At 41.7% G+C, this 14,869-nt stretch overlaps 1 protein-coding gene across 14 annotated transcripts in view; it reads left to right on the top strand.

Annotated features, from left to right (window-relative positions):
• Window positions 1-14,869, top strand: part of LOC106025699 (uncharacterized) — a 142,435-nt gene that overhangs the window by 111,337 nt on the left and 16,229 nt on the right. For 11 of the 14 annotated variants that reach the window (XR_010046416.1, XR_002789110.2, XR_002789108.2 and 8 more), the window contains 2 exons: window positions 4,315-4,450; window positions 10,622-10,796. Coding sequence is in view for 1 of the 14 variants with exons in the window: in XM_063245348.1 (XP_063101418.1) it covers window positions 4,315-4,450; window positions 5,457-5,666; window positions 6,154-6,624 (817 nt within the window). In the remaining 13 variants the exon portion in view is untranslated. Of the gene's footprint in view, window positions 1-4,314; window positions 4,451-5,456; window positions 5,667-6,153; window positions 10,048-10,621; window positions 10,797-14,869 lie in introns of all 14 variants that reach the window. The other 3 variants (XM_063245348.1, XR_002789101.2, XR_002789106.2) reach the window with 3 other exon arrangements.

Here is a 14,869-nt window from a genome sequence, read left to right as displayed (position 1 = left end):
TGCTAAGTTGTTTGATCATATACCAAAATAGAACTGGAAACTTAGAATTTGGAAGAAAACAGTTGATTCCTTTTTGTATATTCTGTAACACATATTCATAATTAGTATTTTGACATAGTTTTGTGATGTGAAGTCAGACTTGGAGTATCCGGCAGCAGACCAAGTGCTAAAAATCAGAGATCCATTTTCTCTTTCTTGACCACATAGTTATGATCTCAAAACAGCGAGGGGGAAGAGGACAAGGAGGAGGTCAGCCTTTGATATACTTATCTAAAATTTTTCCAGCAGAGGCTATTTTGATTAATTTGGAATACATATTAATTTAGTCCATAGTACTGTGTTCATTTTCGTTTATATGTGGATGGGAGGACACCATCATTTTCTGGGTTCTTAGGGTCTCTAGAGGTCTTGATCTGAACTTGATGAAACACTGAATTTGCCATTTGCAAGTCCTAGCCGTACATTTCCTTGTCAGTCATGTAAGTTAGCATTTATTGAATGCAACCTGGCTTTTGAAGGTGGGAAGAGATGGATTAGGGAGGTGGAGAAAACAGAATCTTAGACACTGAGGATGTTTACAGGGTGGCTGGGGCAAAGGATAACAGGGGAAAATGATGGAGATAAATTTTTAGAGATAAATATGAAAAAATACCCAACTTCCTCCTTAGATTTTGGAAGCTAAAATATTTTACACAAACTTGGCTTTCTTTTGAGCAAGACTTCAGTGTGTCTAAAACTTTTTTACCTCTTCCCAATGATATCACATCCTTCTGCGGTGATACAATTTGAGATTCAGAATCATGTGTTTGTAATGTCCGTTTCATTTTTCTCACTTAAAGAATGTATCTTTTGGTAGGGAGAAAATATCTTATTTACCAGCCATTACTTCTTGTAAAGGTCAGTGGGACAAGACCAAGGGAATATGCAATCCAAAGATGAGAGTACTGTTTAAAAAGTGATCTCTTTTCTTTCTTTCTTTCTTTCTTTTTTTTTTTTTACTCCCCAGCAGACTTGCCTAAAAGTGCTATGTATCAATGTTGACGCTAGACTGACTGACATCCAGCAACATCATACACAGAGCCCCGGGTCCTGTGTCATTGAGAAGAGTCCTCCAGTGGGGGGGATTTCCTTCCTTGGTTGTGTTGTTTGAACTCTGATCTAGCTGTATAGTGATGAGCCACAGACCTGCCTCTTAACTACTATCATTTCCTTTCTTCTCCTCTTCTTCCTCCTTGTACTCTTTCCCCACATTTCTCAGTTGGTAAAAAAAAAGTGCTCCCATGGGCATTTGCTTATGAACCCTTCCCCCTTTTTTTTGAAGCAGGATCTCACTATGACTCTATGCTGTGAAGGCTCGTCTTGAACTCACTACGTAGTCCAGGCTGGCCTTGAATGTGTGGTGATCCTTCTGCTTCAGCCTTCTGAGTGCTGTAACTCGAGGCATGCACCACCATGCTTAGCCTTTTGCTCCTCCAGGTTTGATGCGAGTTGTTACCTGTGTGGTAGACAAGGCAGGAGGTGTGTTACCTATGTTACTACCACACAGATTGGTCTGAATGGGTGGCAAAGAGCAGTGTGAGAGACACATTGAGTGAATTGTCAGGATCACACAGGCCTTTAGGTTTTAAGTCCTAAGGATTCCAGAGCCCATTCTTTTTGTATTACATGAAAACATTTTAAGGTCTTGAATAATGTATGCTGGGAGTTCAGGCTTTGTGCCAGTCCCACAGGGAAAATTCTTCTGGCTAGAAGCATCACCCTGCCCTCTTGTACCTTTCAAGTTAGATGAGGTGGATCTAATTACTTCTGCTAACACATAAGGCGGGCTTTGTGTAGTTGTACCTTAAGTCTTTTAAATATGGGTTTATTTCAGTGAGACTTTAATCTTTGTTCTGAACTTTTTCAATTAAATTCAATTTAGGGAACATTTTTTTTTTTTGAGTGTTCTTTGCCAGGCACTGTGCTAGATGCTGATGGTATAAAAACAATCTAGGAGAGGGACATTGTAAGATGTAATAAATAATTATCATGCAGTTTGCTGGATGATGTAATAGAAGCATATACAGGGATCTTGGGGGTGTGTGAGAAAATAATTAATTCTGCCCGGAGGAGAGATGTCAGCAAATGCTATATTGGATCAGAACCTTGAAGGTCAAGAAATGATAATTTTCCAGGACAGGAGGAGGTTGAGAGTTCATTTCAGGTGACAGCAACATTGTGAGCATATGTGTGACTATGCCTGGAATGCGTAGGGGATGGCAAGAGTGGTAGATTGTAAAAACAGTCACAGATTCTTTCCTTTCTTGCATCTCACCCCTGGCAGAATGACAGTTCAGATGCTTTCCTTAAGAGGTAGAGTCTCCCTTCTCATCACTGAGCTAGGTCAGTCATGTGACACGCGTGGCCCAGTGGACATTAACAGGCAGGAAGGAGCCCGAGGCTTGAAAAGTACTTTTGCCCTGGGATTCTGTGCTGGGGACCCTGAGGCTGTCACGTGAATGGGGCTGGAGGATGAATGGGTATCCACGGGAGAACCAGGGTTGGTTTTCTGGCTGATGGTCTTTGAAACACTAAACATGTAATGAGATCATCTTAGGTCACATAGGTACCAGCAGATCCACCCTCTGACCACAAACGGTGAGTGAATCCAGACAGAATCAGGCAGTTGTCAGCCCAGATAGGCTGACCCAACTGATTCCCAGGATCATGAACTATATGAGAAGTTATTTTAGTTGGTAGGGATGTTTAGGATGGTTTGTTATGCAGCAAAGCTTATGCACAGAAGGTATTTATAAGTATTCTACAGGGAATAAAAGAGGGTGTGTAGCAATCCTGGGATCACATTAAGGAGTTGAGACCCATTTTCTAATACCAAGTTTCCCAAGCTGCATTGATTCACACACCACTTTATCTTTTTACAAATATTTTCAAACTACCTGAAAGATTTTTAGAAAAAACTCTCCAATTTTTGCAGGGCAATTTGTTTTAAGGTAAACTTAATATTAACTTGATTTTCCACATTGATATGATAGTTCGGTTTTTCTAAACCTATTAAACATATAACTATTTAAAACTTTGGCCAAAAGAAATCACCTTCTATATTGTGGGTGGTGTGTTCTAGGATTTTCTGGTTTAATCTGTAGGACTCAGAACTAGATGGAGAAAAATGTGAAGTGGAGAAGCAGCCGCAGAAGTCTGGGTGGGATATGGTTTACAGTAGATGGCAAGATTTAAGACGTGTCCCCGAGGGAAACAGGAAAGCACTTGTGACGGGCTTGACGTACATGAGGCAGGATTCAGGAGTGTGAAGCAGAAGGAGTGCAAGAGATACAGCTGGGGTAACTAGGTTCTTAGCTTGGGGCACTGAGTGGATGCTGATACTCCTTAGAAAAGGAACAGAGAAAAAACAAAGATAGTAGACTTGATGGAATAGATAACAAATGAGTTTATTGAACTCGAGAGAGTGGATTATGTAAAAATGGTCTATAAGAGGTGAGATTGGTGAGAAGAGGCATATCAAACAATTGAATTTGTAGACATGGGCTTAAAATACTATTTTTGAGGTCATCAGCATAAAGATGGTAGGCGGTCACGGAATAGCTGATGTCATACACACACATACACACAAACACACACACACACAAATCTGGTACAGAGATCTTCAGCTTTTTTTATTCCCAAACTCTTAGAAAAAACACAACAGAATGTAGCTAGAAATAGTGAGAGGTGCATGTATGTAATAATCCCCAGATGGGGGCGAAGGGAATCTTTAGATTGAAAAGATGTCCCCCAGCTTATTTCAATGCTACTGCCTCTCACCTTCTGTTTATTTAGCTTGAGACAAGGACAGGGCTGAGGAGAAAGAACCAGTGAAAGGAGATGAAGCTGTCTAAGAGTGGCCCTAAGAGGCAGGGAGCTCGTACAGGCAGGAAGGAAGTTGATGATGAAGGGGCGAGAGTCTCAGTGCTGAAGCCTGCAGAGAAATCCTACGTGATGACTGGATTTGCCCTTCCAAGTATAGTACTTGCCAGACAATAGGCGCACAAGGAGAGTTTGGGGGAATGATTTATGTAAAACTGTCTTTGAAACACTTCATAAGCCTTAAATATTCAAGACCAAGAGGGTTTGTAATTATACTACTTTGGGCTTGGGAATCAACGTGGGTTTTAACGCTTTTCTTTCTGTGCACGGCTAACATTTTAGGAAAGTGCCCAGTTGGGCACCATAATCCTGATCTCAGTGTAAAGCGATGCTTGAATGGGTTCTAGGAGTAGTGCTAAGGGCAAGGATGCTGACCGATGTCTTCTCTTGCAGCTGCTCCACGTGTGGGCCTTGTGCCTCTGGTGCTCCTGGCTCCCATACGCAGGTCACTTGCCTTGCACTGCCTTGGGTGAAAGGAAACTTCCCTACGAGGCAGAACTGGGATGGCACCAGCCTCTCTGGGCCTCAGGTAATGTTTACACTCAATGGATAGCTTCTATTATTTTTAAAATGAATGAGTTTTTTACCTGACTTTGTGTGAGCCAAGGAAGGGTCCCAGATTGAGACGGCAGAGCTTCCTCAACACAACTTGGTACCACTCGAGCTTGCCTGGAGAATCCTTTGCAGCGCAGGTTCACAGGTTCGTTCCTGTGACATCTGGTATTCCTGATTCCTGTGAGAGTGACTTCTCCCTAAATGTGCCCTGAAAGCATTCCTGCTGTGCCCCTTCTGTCCAAGCATAAGCACATCGTAGAAAATGAACAAGTCATGACCTGGCTTTCCTGGAAGGAATCAAGAAATGCCTTACTCAGTTTGACCTGTTTTATTTCTTTCTTTAGGTTTCTAGAATTGGGGATTGAATGGAGGGCCTTCACACTGAGCTACACTCCCCATTCTTCTCTTATGTTTATTTTCAGACAGGTCTCCCTCAGTTGCTTAGTCAGGGCTTAAACTTGCAATCCTTCTGCCTCAACCTCTCAGAGCGCTGGGAATACAGGCATGCGCTGCCATACCTGGCTTTGAACCTAGGTTTGGGTGTCTAGCTTCAGAAAACGTGACCACTTGTTGGGGTAGGTGCTGTTTTCTTGTGCCCTTGGCAACTCAGTCTCTTCCTCCTATGCTCCCAACGCTTTCTGTGTTCCCCTTTTGAGACAGCTGGCTGAGGACAATTGCTTCGGCCACTTCAACCTGTGAGAGCCGATGTCTCGTGGTAGATGCTCAGAACAGCTGGTCTTCTGTAGGTATTTACACCTGTAGATGCGGCATTGTAGTAACTGAGGTAGAGGACACATTTTCAAATAACCGCAGCAGTCTGAAGCTAGACCTAAAAATCGTTCGGGTACTCATTTTGACTTCTTGTAATGCAAAGCCATTAAAATGATGAAAGAAAATGGGTATGTAACGAGGCCGTGAAGACACCAAAATACAAAGGGAAAGGCAAGCCTTTTCACTTTCCCTTGCTCTGGTCTCCTCAGTTCCATTTTCGGCTCTGGCCTAATGAATGCATTGTAAGTCAGACCCGACTGCGTGCTCTCTTTGCTGTCTGTCTTCTGCTCCTGCAAACATCGGCCCAGCCACTCTTTCAGATCCACTTCAAGGAGACCCAGGCGTGCAAACCGTCCCCCGTGGCTGTGTGTGAACTGCTCCCGCACACTGGGTCCAATTGCTGGAGGAGAGACGGAGAGGTGAGCAGCCAGCCAGCACTTAGGGAAAGGATGTAGGTGAGCCAGCAGCTAATGGGAAAAACAGGGGGTGTGGGGAAGTCGGAAAGGCCCTTCTGCTTGCCAGGGGATTTGAATATTTGGCAAACAGCTGGCAGGGCTCTGGGAGGGAGCCTCTTGATTCGCCTCGTCAGATGTTCAAAGATAAAATGAGGCAGCCCACACGCCAGCGTAGAGCTCACAGCCTTGCAGTCAGTTTTGAATTTAGATTTGAATTGTGATATCAATGTCATGGTGGCACATGCTTTGAGAAAGTACTTACAGAGAATAATTGAAAGATTCAGTGTGAAGCTTCTGAAAGCCATAATTTAAAGTTCCAGCAGCCTCCATATTACTCTCCCCATTAAAATTTAAAGTGACAGAAGCCCAATTATGTATGATTATTTTCTTAAATAAAATCATATTTCTACCCCGAGTGAAAGATTCATTGCTGCCCACTAATCTCTGTCAGGAGAACCAATCTCGGTGGCATCCCGGGTCTGTGGTGGAGACCATTCGCTTTATCCTGGGGACAATGGAGCGGCACCAGGGGAAAGCAAAGCTGGAAGGTCTCCGCGGAGGAGCGGCTCACTCGCGGGAGGCTGATTTGCATGATAATCACCATTATGGATCCTCTGTGGTGCCAGCCTCCACACTTAACCAAATGCGGCACAACTCTAATAGCAGCAGAGCAGCCCGAGCAGGGCTGTGGCACATATTTTACAAAGCCTGTTCGTTAGGAGGAGCCACTGAGGAATGGGGACCTGATGCCATGCTAGGGATGGTTGAAAGACAGGTAGTTTTCCCTCTTGTTTTATCACAAAGGAATCTGTTTACTGGGAAGCAGCTGTGTCACGCTGGGACTGCTGCGGCCATTGAAACTCTGGCGCGAAAAGAGATCAGTGGAAACTTTGCACAGCCTTTCTGGCATACAAGTGCATAGGGCAAGTCAAGTGTCCACCACCATTGTTTGTGAAAAGCTTTACTACTTAGAGTCCTTGGGGGCAAAGGAGCATGAAATCGACTAATGTCTTGACTCACATGTCAAATGATACCACACGTGTGTGTGTATGTTTATATATATGAATGCTAATGTAAGCAATGACTTATAAATAATAATCAACATAATTTCTCAAAAGTTTCACATTTGATAAAATATTTACAAGTAGGTCATGGTTCTGCTAAGTTTTGCCATGAATTTACCGTGGCCAGCCCTTGGCAGTTTGCAACTTTACTTTTTGGGTTCTGGATTTAGCTTTAGGATCTATCTACCTTTGTACAGAACTGACTCCATGATAGGAACTCAGCTTCTCCTCTTTCTCTTTTGTTGATTTCTCAACGAGAGGCATTCATGTTCGCTTGTGTCCATGGTTGTATCACTCTGTTTTGACTCTGGATGTCCATTGTTCAGACTTTTCCATTTTCATCTTTGACACTTTGTTGGCCTCTTCTTTACAAACAGACAGATGAGCAGCCCAACCAAAAGCTCCTTTCTTAAATTTCCTGCTCTCAGGATTATTTCCTTTTAAGTAGAAACTTGTCTTTCAGGCCACTGTCTTCTTCCCATTTACTCTAGCTTTTTGCGATCTGGCTGCGGCCACCCCTGGTGTTGCAAGGCAACTCTCTCAGGCACACTGTATTCTCACTTCATGGATCACTTTTATTACTGCACCCCAGAGGGGGACTTAACTACATGGTAAATTTTGGGTGATTTGTGGGTCAGCTCAGCTTAATGTCATACTGCTTCTTTTGGAGAAGGGTGTCCTCTAAGTGCACATATTTTCCCTTCCAAAGGCTAGAGGGCCACCCAGCTGTCACTCTCCTGGCTTACAGGGATGGCACAGTTTGGTACTACAGTCAGCTGGATGTATTTTGGCTTCCATACTAGGCTACTTCCCCTCTCCTGGCTTTACTCAGTGATAGAGGTTATAGTCTGCTCTCCTGTCTGTTTTATTTTTGAGTTATTTCTTAACTTTTTACAACCCACATGTGAATGTGTGTGTGTGTGTGTGTGTGTGTGTCCGAGGCAGAGACATCACAGTGCATGGCTGTGGTGCAGCAAAGCTGTTTAGTTATGATGGCCAGGAAGAAGAGCAGGGGAGCAGTGCTAGAAAGAAAAAGGTGAGGGACCAGACAGATGCCAAGGCCACGCCTCCGTGACCCAGACACACTCAGAAAGTGCTCCACTAATCCCCGGGCTGGATCTCACAATCAATCAAATTGACACTCCATGTTAGCTGCCACGCAGAATAGTTGGATTGAGTTGCACTTTTTGGAGGAGAGGTTTATACTTTTATGCCTCATATAGCATAGCTACGGGAGATGAGTTTTTTCCAGGTGTCCAAGACTACAAGCCTATCCCTCAAGAGGGTCCTCTAAAAACTATCTCCTTCTACAACTTGGCTATACCACCAGGAAGCAGGTGACCTTCTGAGAGTCTAGCCAGATGACAAGAGATCTTCAGTGTGGCCCCACTTCCTCTTCCACCATGTGTATCAGGCCTAAAAAAAGAGTAGGGCTGCCCTTTACCTGGATCGCACTGCTTGCATCTCCAGGCTGCTCCCCTGGCAGAGGCACATGGCAGCTGTGTGCCAAGCCTGCCTGCAGAAAAGTGAAAATCAGTGTGATGTAACTTGGCAGAGCAGTAAATTTCTGACTTCTTTAGCCACCCCTTGCAAAGCCTGTAGGACTCATTTGGAATACTTGTAGTATTGTGATAACCAACACAGGAAAACCTTGTGTATTGTGGATCTGGCTGTGGGATCACCGGAAACTGCTACAGATATGTGCTTGACTGCCACATTTTGTACAGTTTTTCCCACTCAGGATGCACAGGGAACCATGTCTGTGTTAGACACAAGCGCAGCATGGAGAACAAAGATGACCACATTAGATGGGAAGGAATTATCACATAATGTGCACATTTATGCAGCGCTGTGGAAGGGGCCAGGCAGTCTGGCTGTGTGAGATCATTTCACTGCTCACCAAAGAGATCTGAAATGGACTTTTAATTATGATTGCCGATTTGCTATGGCTCTATTGCTTAATATGAGCATCTGATTAGGTTAATTTTCTTTAATTGATGAGTAGAGCACTTAAATTTGTAGGGCTGAATTTGTTGTTATGTACTGGCCATTTTCTATTCTGACTCTTTGCTGGAGTACAGATTGCAGGCATTTCTTATTTGTTGCACTTCTGAGGTCACGGCTCTTCCTTCCTTCACCTTTGTGTGGCTTTTTAGATTTGCTAATGGAGATAGAGCAGGGCTAAGTGACTGTTAAACTCTTCCCCATATACAGTAAAAGCCATTAACATAACATGAACCTCACTAAATTTGGAATTTATGAAAATGAGGGCAGAGCCTGGGTTAAAGTTTATTTTTGCATTGTCTTGGAAGTCAAGTTTGCTGAGCTAATAAACAGTATAAATAAAATTGCAGGGACTGGCACTACTCTTTTAAGAAGCAGACTTTTGAAGCACTTTAGAGACGGGTCTCCCATGAGGGGTAATGAAGTAGAGAGTCAGAACAAAGCTTTAGGCCACTCTCTGGCTACCTGACCTTAGCTCTTCTGAGTATTTCCCCCCCATCTGTAAAACAGAGACAGTTACCTACTATGCGGGGTTACTCTGAAGGTAGATTTGGTGTATAGGAAATGTTTGGTGTGAAGCACTTACTGTATCAATGGCAAGTTATTATTTCCTACCTAAAATAAGTGGTAAGCTGACTTCAAATATTTATTATTTTTTTCACTAAGGCAAGGTTCTTTAGAGTTTGTTGATCTCATCTGAAATATTGATTTTTATTATTATTAGGTTAGAGGGAAAATCTAGCAGTTTGTGGTGGTTATAAAGAGACGGGGCTTTGGAGCCAGGCCAACTCAGATTTGGAAGTAGTTGGGTTGCTTATTAGCTATGTGGTCCTGGGTGAGTACTGGAACATCGCTTAAGTTTTGCCTTCTAGTTGCAGAAGAAAGATTGATCTTATTTTAGTTTGTTTATGCTTCTATAACAAAGTACCTGAAACTGGATAATTTATAGAGAACAAAGATTTATTTCTCACAGTTTTGGAGTCTGGGATGTCCAAGATCCACATGCCAGCATCTGGTGAGAGCAATCTTGCCTCATTCTCACATGATGGAAGATAAAACAGGAGGTGTGGAGGGTTGAGGAGCACAGAGGCAGAGCTGGGGGTCCCCCTCATGAGCATGAACTCCCTATGGTTAAGTTACCTTTTAAATATCCTGCATCTTATCACAGTTACGGTGGTGATTAAATGTCAACAGGAAGTTTGGGCGGAACAAAGTGTTCAAACCACAGCAGTGTCTGCTCCGGGACTTTGCCCGTGAGGACAAGTGGAACAGTCTGTGTAAGTGCAGTATTCAGTGTGGTGACTTCCAAGAAGTAAACTCTCATGCTTCTAGTATTGCTATTATGATCATTTAGATTTGGCATTCATTCAGAACTCTCTTTTTCCGTTTACCTGCATTAATGAATTTTACTCCAGATGTAATCTTCATTCTTGGAGAGAATTTTAAGTACATGAGTGGGAAATTTATAAAGGAGTAAACATGGCTAAATCAATTCATGAAAGGAGGAAGAATAATATTTTAAAAGTAAGGCACAAGGGCTTTATCTTAGAAAATTACTCCATAGTGAATTTTATGTGTGATATTCTGTCCTTTATCAAAGGTTTTCATATTAAGTAGAAAGGAATAGAACTTTATATGTAATTAATAAAAAGTGGGACCACTCCTCACATTTGTTGGGAGAAAAGAAATGGCAAGTCCTGATGGAACTTTATTTTTTAAAAATTTTTCCCAGGGCTAGGGATTTAGCTCAGCGGCATAAGCGCCTGCCTTGCAAGCAGGCAGTTGGGAGTTCGATCCCTGGTACTGATAAAAACAAAAAAGACAAAAAAATTTTTTTTCCTTATGTTTCAGAATCTGTGTGGAGGAGCAGCACAAACAACATAACGTGCTCCCTGGAACCTGTAACCTAAAGTGATGGCCTTAGTGATGGCCATGAGCAATTTGTAGAATCCATCACCTCAATAAACCAGACTCAGATGAATGACTGGCAAATGGATGCCACTGGTGGTAAAATAATAACAGCCAGGTGTGTGTGTGTGTTTATTAAGTGCTCTTAATAGGAGAAATGTATTCTACTGAGAACTCTCATTTGCGAGGTACCATCTTCCTTTGCAAAAGTAGAAAAACTATGTTTCTTGATATTCTTTGCTATTATAATCAAGTTTACAATCAAAAAGCATTTTACACAACTCCAGGTTTTTCAAATAGCCCAAACAATATATAGACAAGTTAACTGAACAGAGAATTCTCAAAAGAAGAAATAAAAACCGTCAATGAATATATGAAAGACTCCAGCTAGTTTAGCCATGAGGGAAATGCAAATTAAAACTACACTGAGATCCTACTTCACCCCAGTCAGAACTAGTATCGTAAAGAATACAAAAAAACAACAAATACTTGTGAGGATGAAGGGAGAAGGGAAATTTCCTACAGTGCTGGTGGAAATGTAAGCTCGTGCAACCATTACAGAAATTAGTGTGGAGAGTCCTCAAAAAACTGAAAATAGGTATAGTATACTTTGACCGGATCACACCGCCGCTCAGTATATTCCTGAAAGACTTAAAGACAGCATATTATAGTGGTATTTGCATACCCCTGTGTATAAAGGCACAATTCACAATATCCACGCTGTGGAAACAGTCTAGATGCCCATCACAGATTAATGGATAAAAGAAACACGACACAGTTGTACTGTAGAGTACTATTTAGGCATAAAGAAGAAAAAATCATGTTGTTTGCAGACAAATGGGTGGACATGGAGATCATCATGTTAAGTGAAATAAGCCAGTCTCAGAAAGGTTAAAAATTGTGTACTTTCTCTGATATTAAAAACTCTAAAAATAAATAAAAATAAAAAGCAAAGGAGACAGGATGAAAACTAGTCTTCTGCAGATGGGGAAAGGGTTGGGGAGGGAGAAAGAATGGTGGACTGGGTCACGGGGATGAGAATAATTAGAAAAAGTTATAAGCGCACACAAATATACCATAAGGAATCTCATCACTCTGCACCGCTACAGTGCAGCTGTAAGACTGCTCAGAGGTCGGTTTCTTGTAGTATTATGTGAATCATTTAAAAGTTAAGTCAGTTCAATAAGTTGTTGTGGGAAAATTCCCAAGCCAAGCCAAACCCCACTGATCTGAAAGGAAGACTCTTCGCACCAAGGAGATCAGAAGGCAGCATTTAATCTTTGCACCAGCGGACGGTTGGATTTCATGCCAGTGGACTGTTGTGGGATAATTCCTCAAAAGGCAACAGTGCTAAATTTAGAAAGGGTTTGGTTTATATAGAATTTAGAGGTGGGAGGCACAAAGCAAGTAAAAAAACATTGGTTACATACATTGATTCATATATTGACAGGCAGGCTAGTCTTGAAACAAAGGAATTGTTTATCATAATATAGAAATACTCTGGGATCAAAGTCAATTGAATTCAGTAGAAACAGCACAACAGGAACTTGATCAGAGACCTCTAATTGATCATGAAACATCTGTAAGTTCGCTATCTTATAAATGGGCTCCTACATTATAACTGTGCCCCAACATTGTGACTACCAGTGTTTCCATATATGGGTTTTTGTGTTCACAAGTTTGCAAGTCAGACAGATTCTTCTGTCAGACCATCTTGTTGAAGGTTTGGATAAGAAAAAGGGCTCCCTGTAACATACACCATTACAATGAGTTAGATCAGATCAGAGCACTGTTGGAAGTACTGAGTGGTTGGTTGTATAGTGTGGCATTATTTGTCTATATCTGTAATGCCAGCAATATCAGGAGTAATTGTTAATATTTATTGAGTGTCTACCATATGCAGGCACTTTTCCAAGAAGCTGAGGCTATAATAGGAACAATAACAAGAAAGACATGGTTTGATGTTGCTAATGACAACTCTATTTAGTAGGAATAGGAAAAACATTTTTTTCTAGAGTTTAAATGTTTCATGCAAGGTTAGGCAACTGTAAAATGGCCAAATGGAATTATAGTGCAATATGTGCAAACACAGACTAACCTGTACCCTGGTTAGGAGACACCAGAGCATAATAGCTTAAGCTAGATAGAAGGAGTTCCTTGACACAGTAGAAGCTGTTCCTTGAATCAGCTCCAGATTGGTTAGGTTTATATTTTTAGCTAAGGAAGGAATAAAACTTCTTAATCCTTTGCTGCCCCTGGATATTGGCCTCATTCAGTATGAATGCTTAAGTACTCTGTCTAAGCATTTCTTGAAAGCTGACCTCTTAACTACTATCTCAACCCACCAGCCATACCTAGCTTCCAGGGAGACCTCAAAATAGAGTACACCTTAAAACTAAGGGGCTGTGAAGGAAGAAGGGGGAGTTGGCAGTCTCTCTGCCACACGTTAATATAAGCTTTATTTCAAAGCACAGCTCTAGCCATAGACTTGTCCAAGTAACAGATGATCTTATGACTTTAAGATATGCCTAAATCTATTATCCTTTTCTTTTCAAGTAGTATCATATCAAGGTTATGTATATATGTATCTAGTGTGTATGATATCTTTAAATATCCAAAATATGTGAGATATCATGAATATTACATGATCCTACAGTCAACTCTGGCCATCTGCAAGTACTGATGCAAAATTTCACACTAGAAGTCCACTGGCTTTACTCCTTGGCAGAAAGTCTTGTGAAATCCCCAGGATTTGTCTTCCTTCATTCTCACTCTTAAAAAGGTCTCAGATTCAAAGATCCATGTTATAAGGAATGTGTTCTCAGAGAAATATCTTCATAGAAATAAAATTTATCTAGGGTTTTGCCTGTATTCAATGCATGAATCCTAAGCAACTCTGATACAGAACTTTAGTGTCTCAGAATTCTTCTTGGTCTATTCTGATAAAGCGTAGACATTTATTTAGTATTTACTATAGAAAAAGCAGTTCATGCACATTTATTGAGACAACCTTAGATATTAGTTGTACTGAGATGAATTCTAAGATCCTTGCCTAGGTGTTTCTTGGGACCACAGAAACTTGTAGGAGATAAGCACAGGGTGGGAGACACACAAACACACACACAGACACACAGACACACACACACACACACACACACACACACACACACGTATTCTCACACTATGTGGGTTCCCTTCCCCCAATTTAAGGAATCTCTGATGAGTTTCTATATCTATGTGGAGCTGCTGGAACACGGGGTCCCTTTGCCCTGTGCTCAGCTGTTTAGATCTTACTTCACTGGGGTTAAGAGGAGGCAGAAAAAAATAAAGCAGATATATCTGTATCTCTCTCTCTCTCTCTCTCTCTCTCTCTCTCTCTCTCTCTATATATATATATATATATATATATATTTCATATGTTTCTATATCCATCTATCTCTCATCTATTTATCTATCTATCTACCATCTATATCTATCTATCTATCTATCTATCTATCTATCATCTATCTATCTACCTATCTTAATCAGGTCTTATCTGGCGAAGAAGTATGTGTGTGTGTGTGTGTGTGTGTGTGTGTGTGTGTGTGTGTCTTGGGTAAGGGTATCTTCTAAGTGAGAGGCTGTTCCAGACCAGTTTTATCACACTGGCCAGGTGGGTGTAGAAACAAACAACTAAAGAAAATAAGAACTCTAGAAGAGAAAACTTCAGAGAGATCACAGGCCGCAGAAGTTAGGATTTTAATCTTCTCCCTTAATACCCTATAGCAATATTTCCCCTGCTGTCAAGAGATTTAGTTGAGTTGGTAATTGATTCAGGGATCTTGGGGCTGGGCTATTTGGGGGCAGGTGGAGGGGCAGTGGAAGGATAGGATGGGGATAGAAATTTTCTGTTCTTGTGCTTTGGATCACCAAAATACTCTAGAGATACACCAGGTCCTCCAGAGCCATTACCGCAAGTACGAGATGTGAGATGTGGCCTTTAGCTCAGTGTACCTGAAGAGCTCTAGCATACAAAACATTTAGCAAAACCCAAGGACCAAGATGTGCGTTACTGATTATTCCAGAGGACTTCCGATTAAGGATAAAGCAGTGTAGATTTGTTTCTTGGGAAAGCTTCTTAGATTGTATCAGGAGTAGAGTGCCAAAGGGTGAAAAGGAGCTAATTAAGAAGGCAGAGACAGGCTGTGAATG

Source organism: Cavia porcellus, unplaced genomic scaffold (genome assembly GCF_034190915.1).
Source record: "Cavia porcellus strain 051 isolate PalLab524CR breed Dunkin Hartley unplaced genomic scaffold, mCavPor4.1 scaffold_2, whole genome shotgun sequence".
Taxonomy (NCBI): Eukaryota; Metazoa; Chordata; class Mammalia; order Rodentia; family Caviidae; genus Cavia; species Cavia porcellus.
The sequence above is the reverse complement of the archived record's forward strand: the minus strand, read 5'-3'. Positions and strand labels throughout refer to the sequence as shown.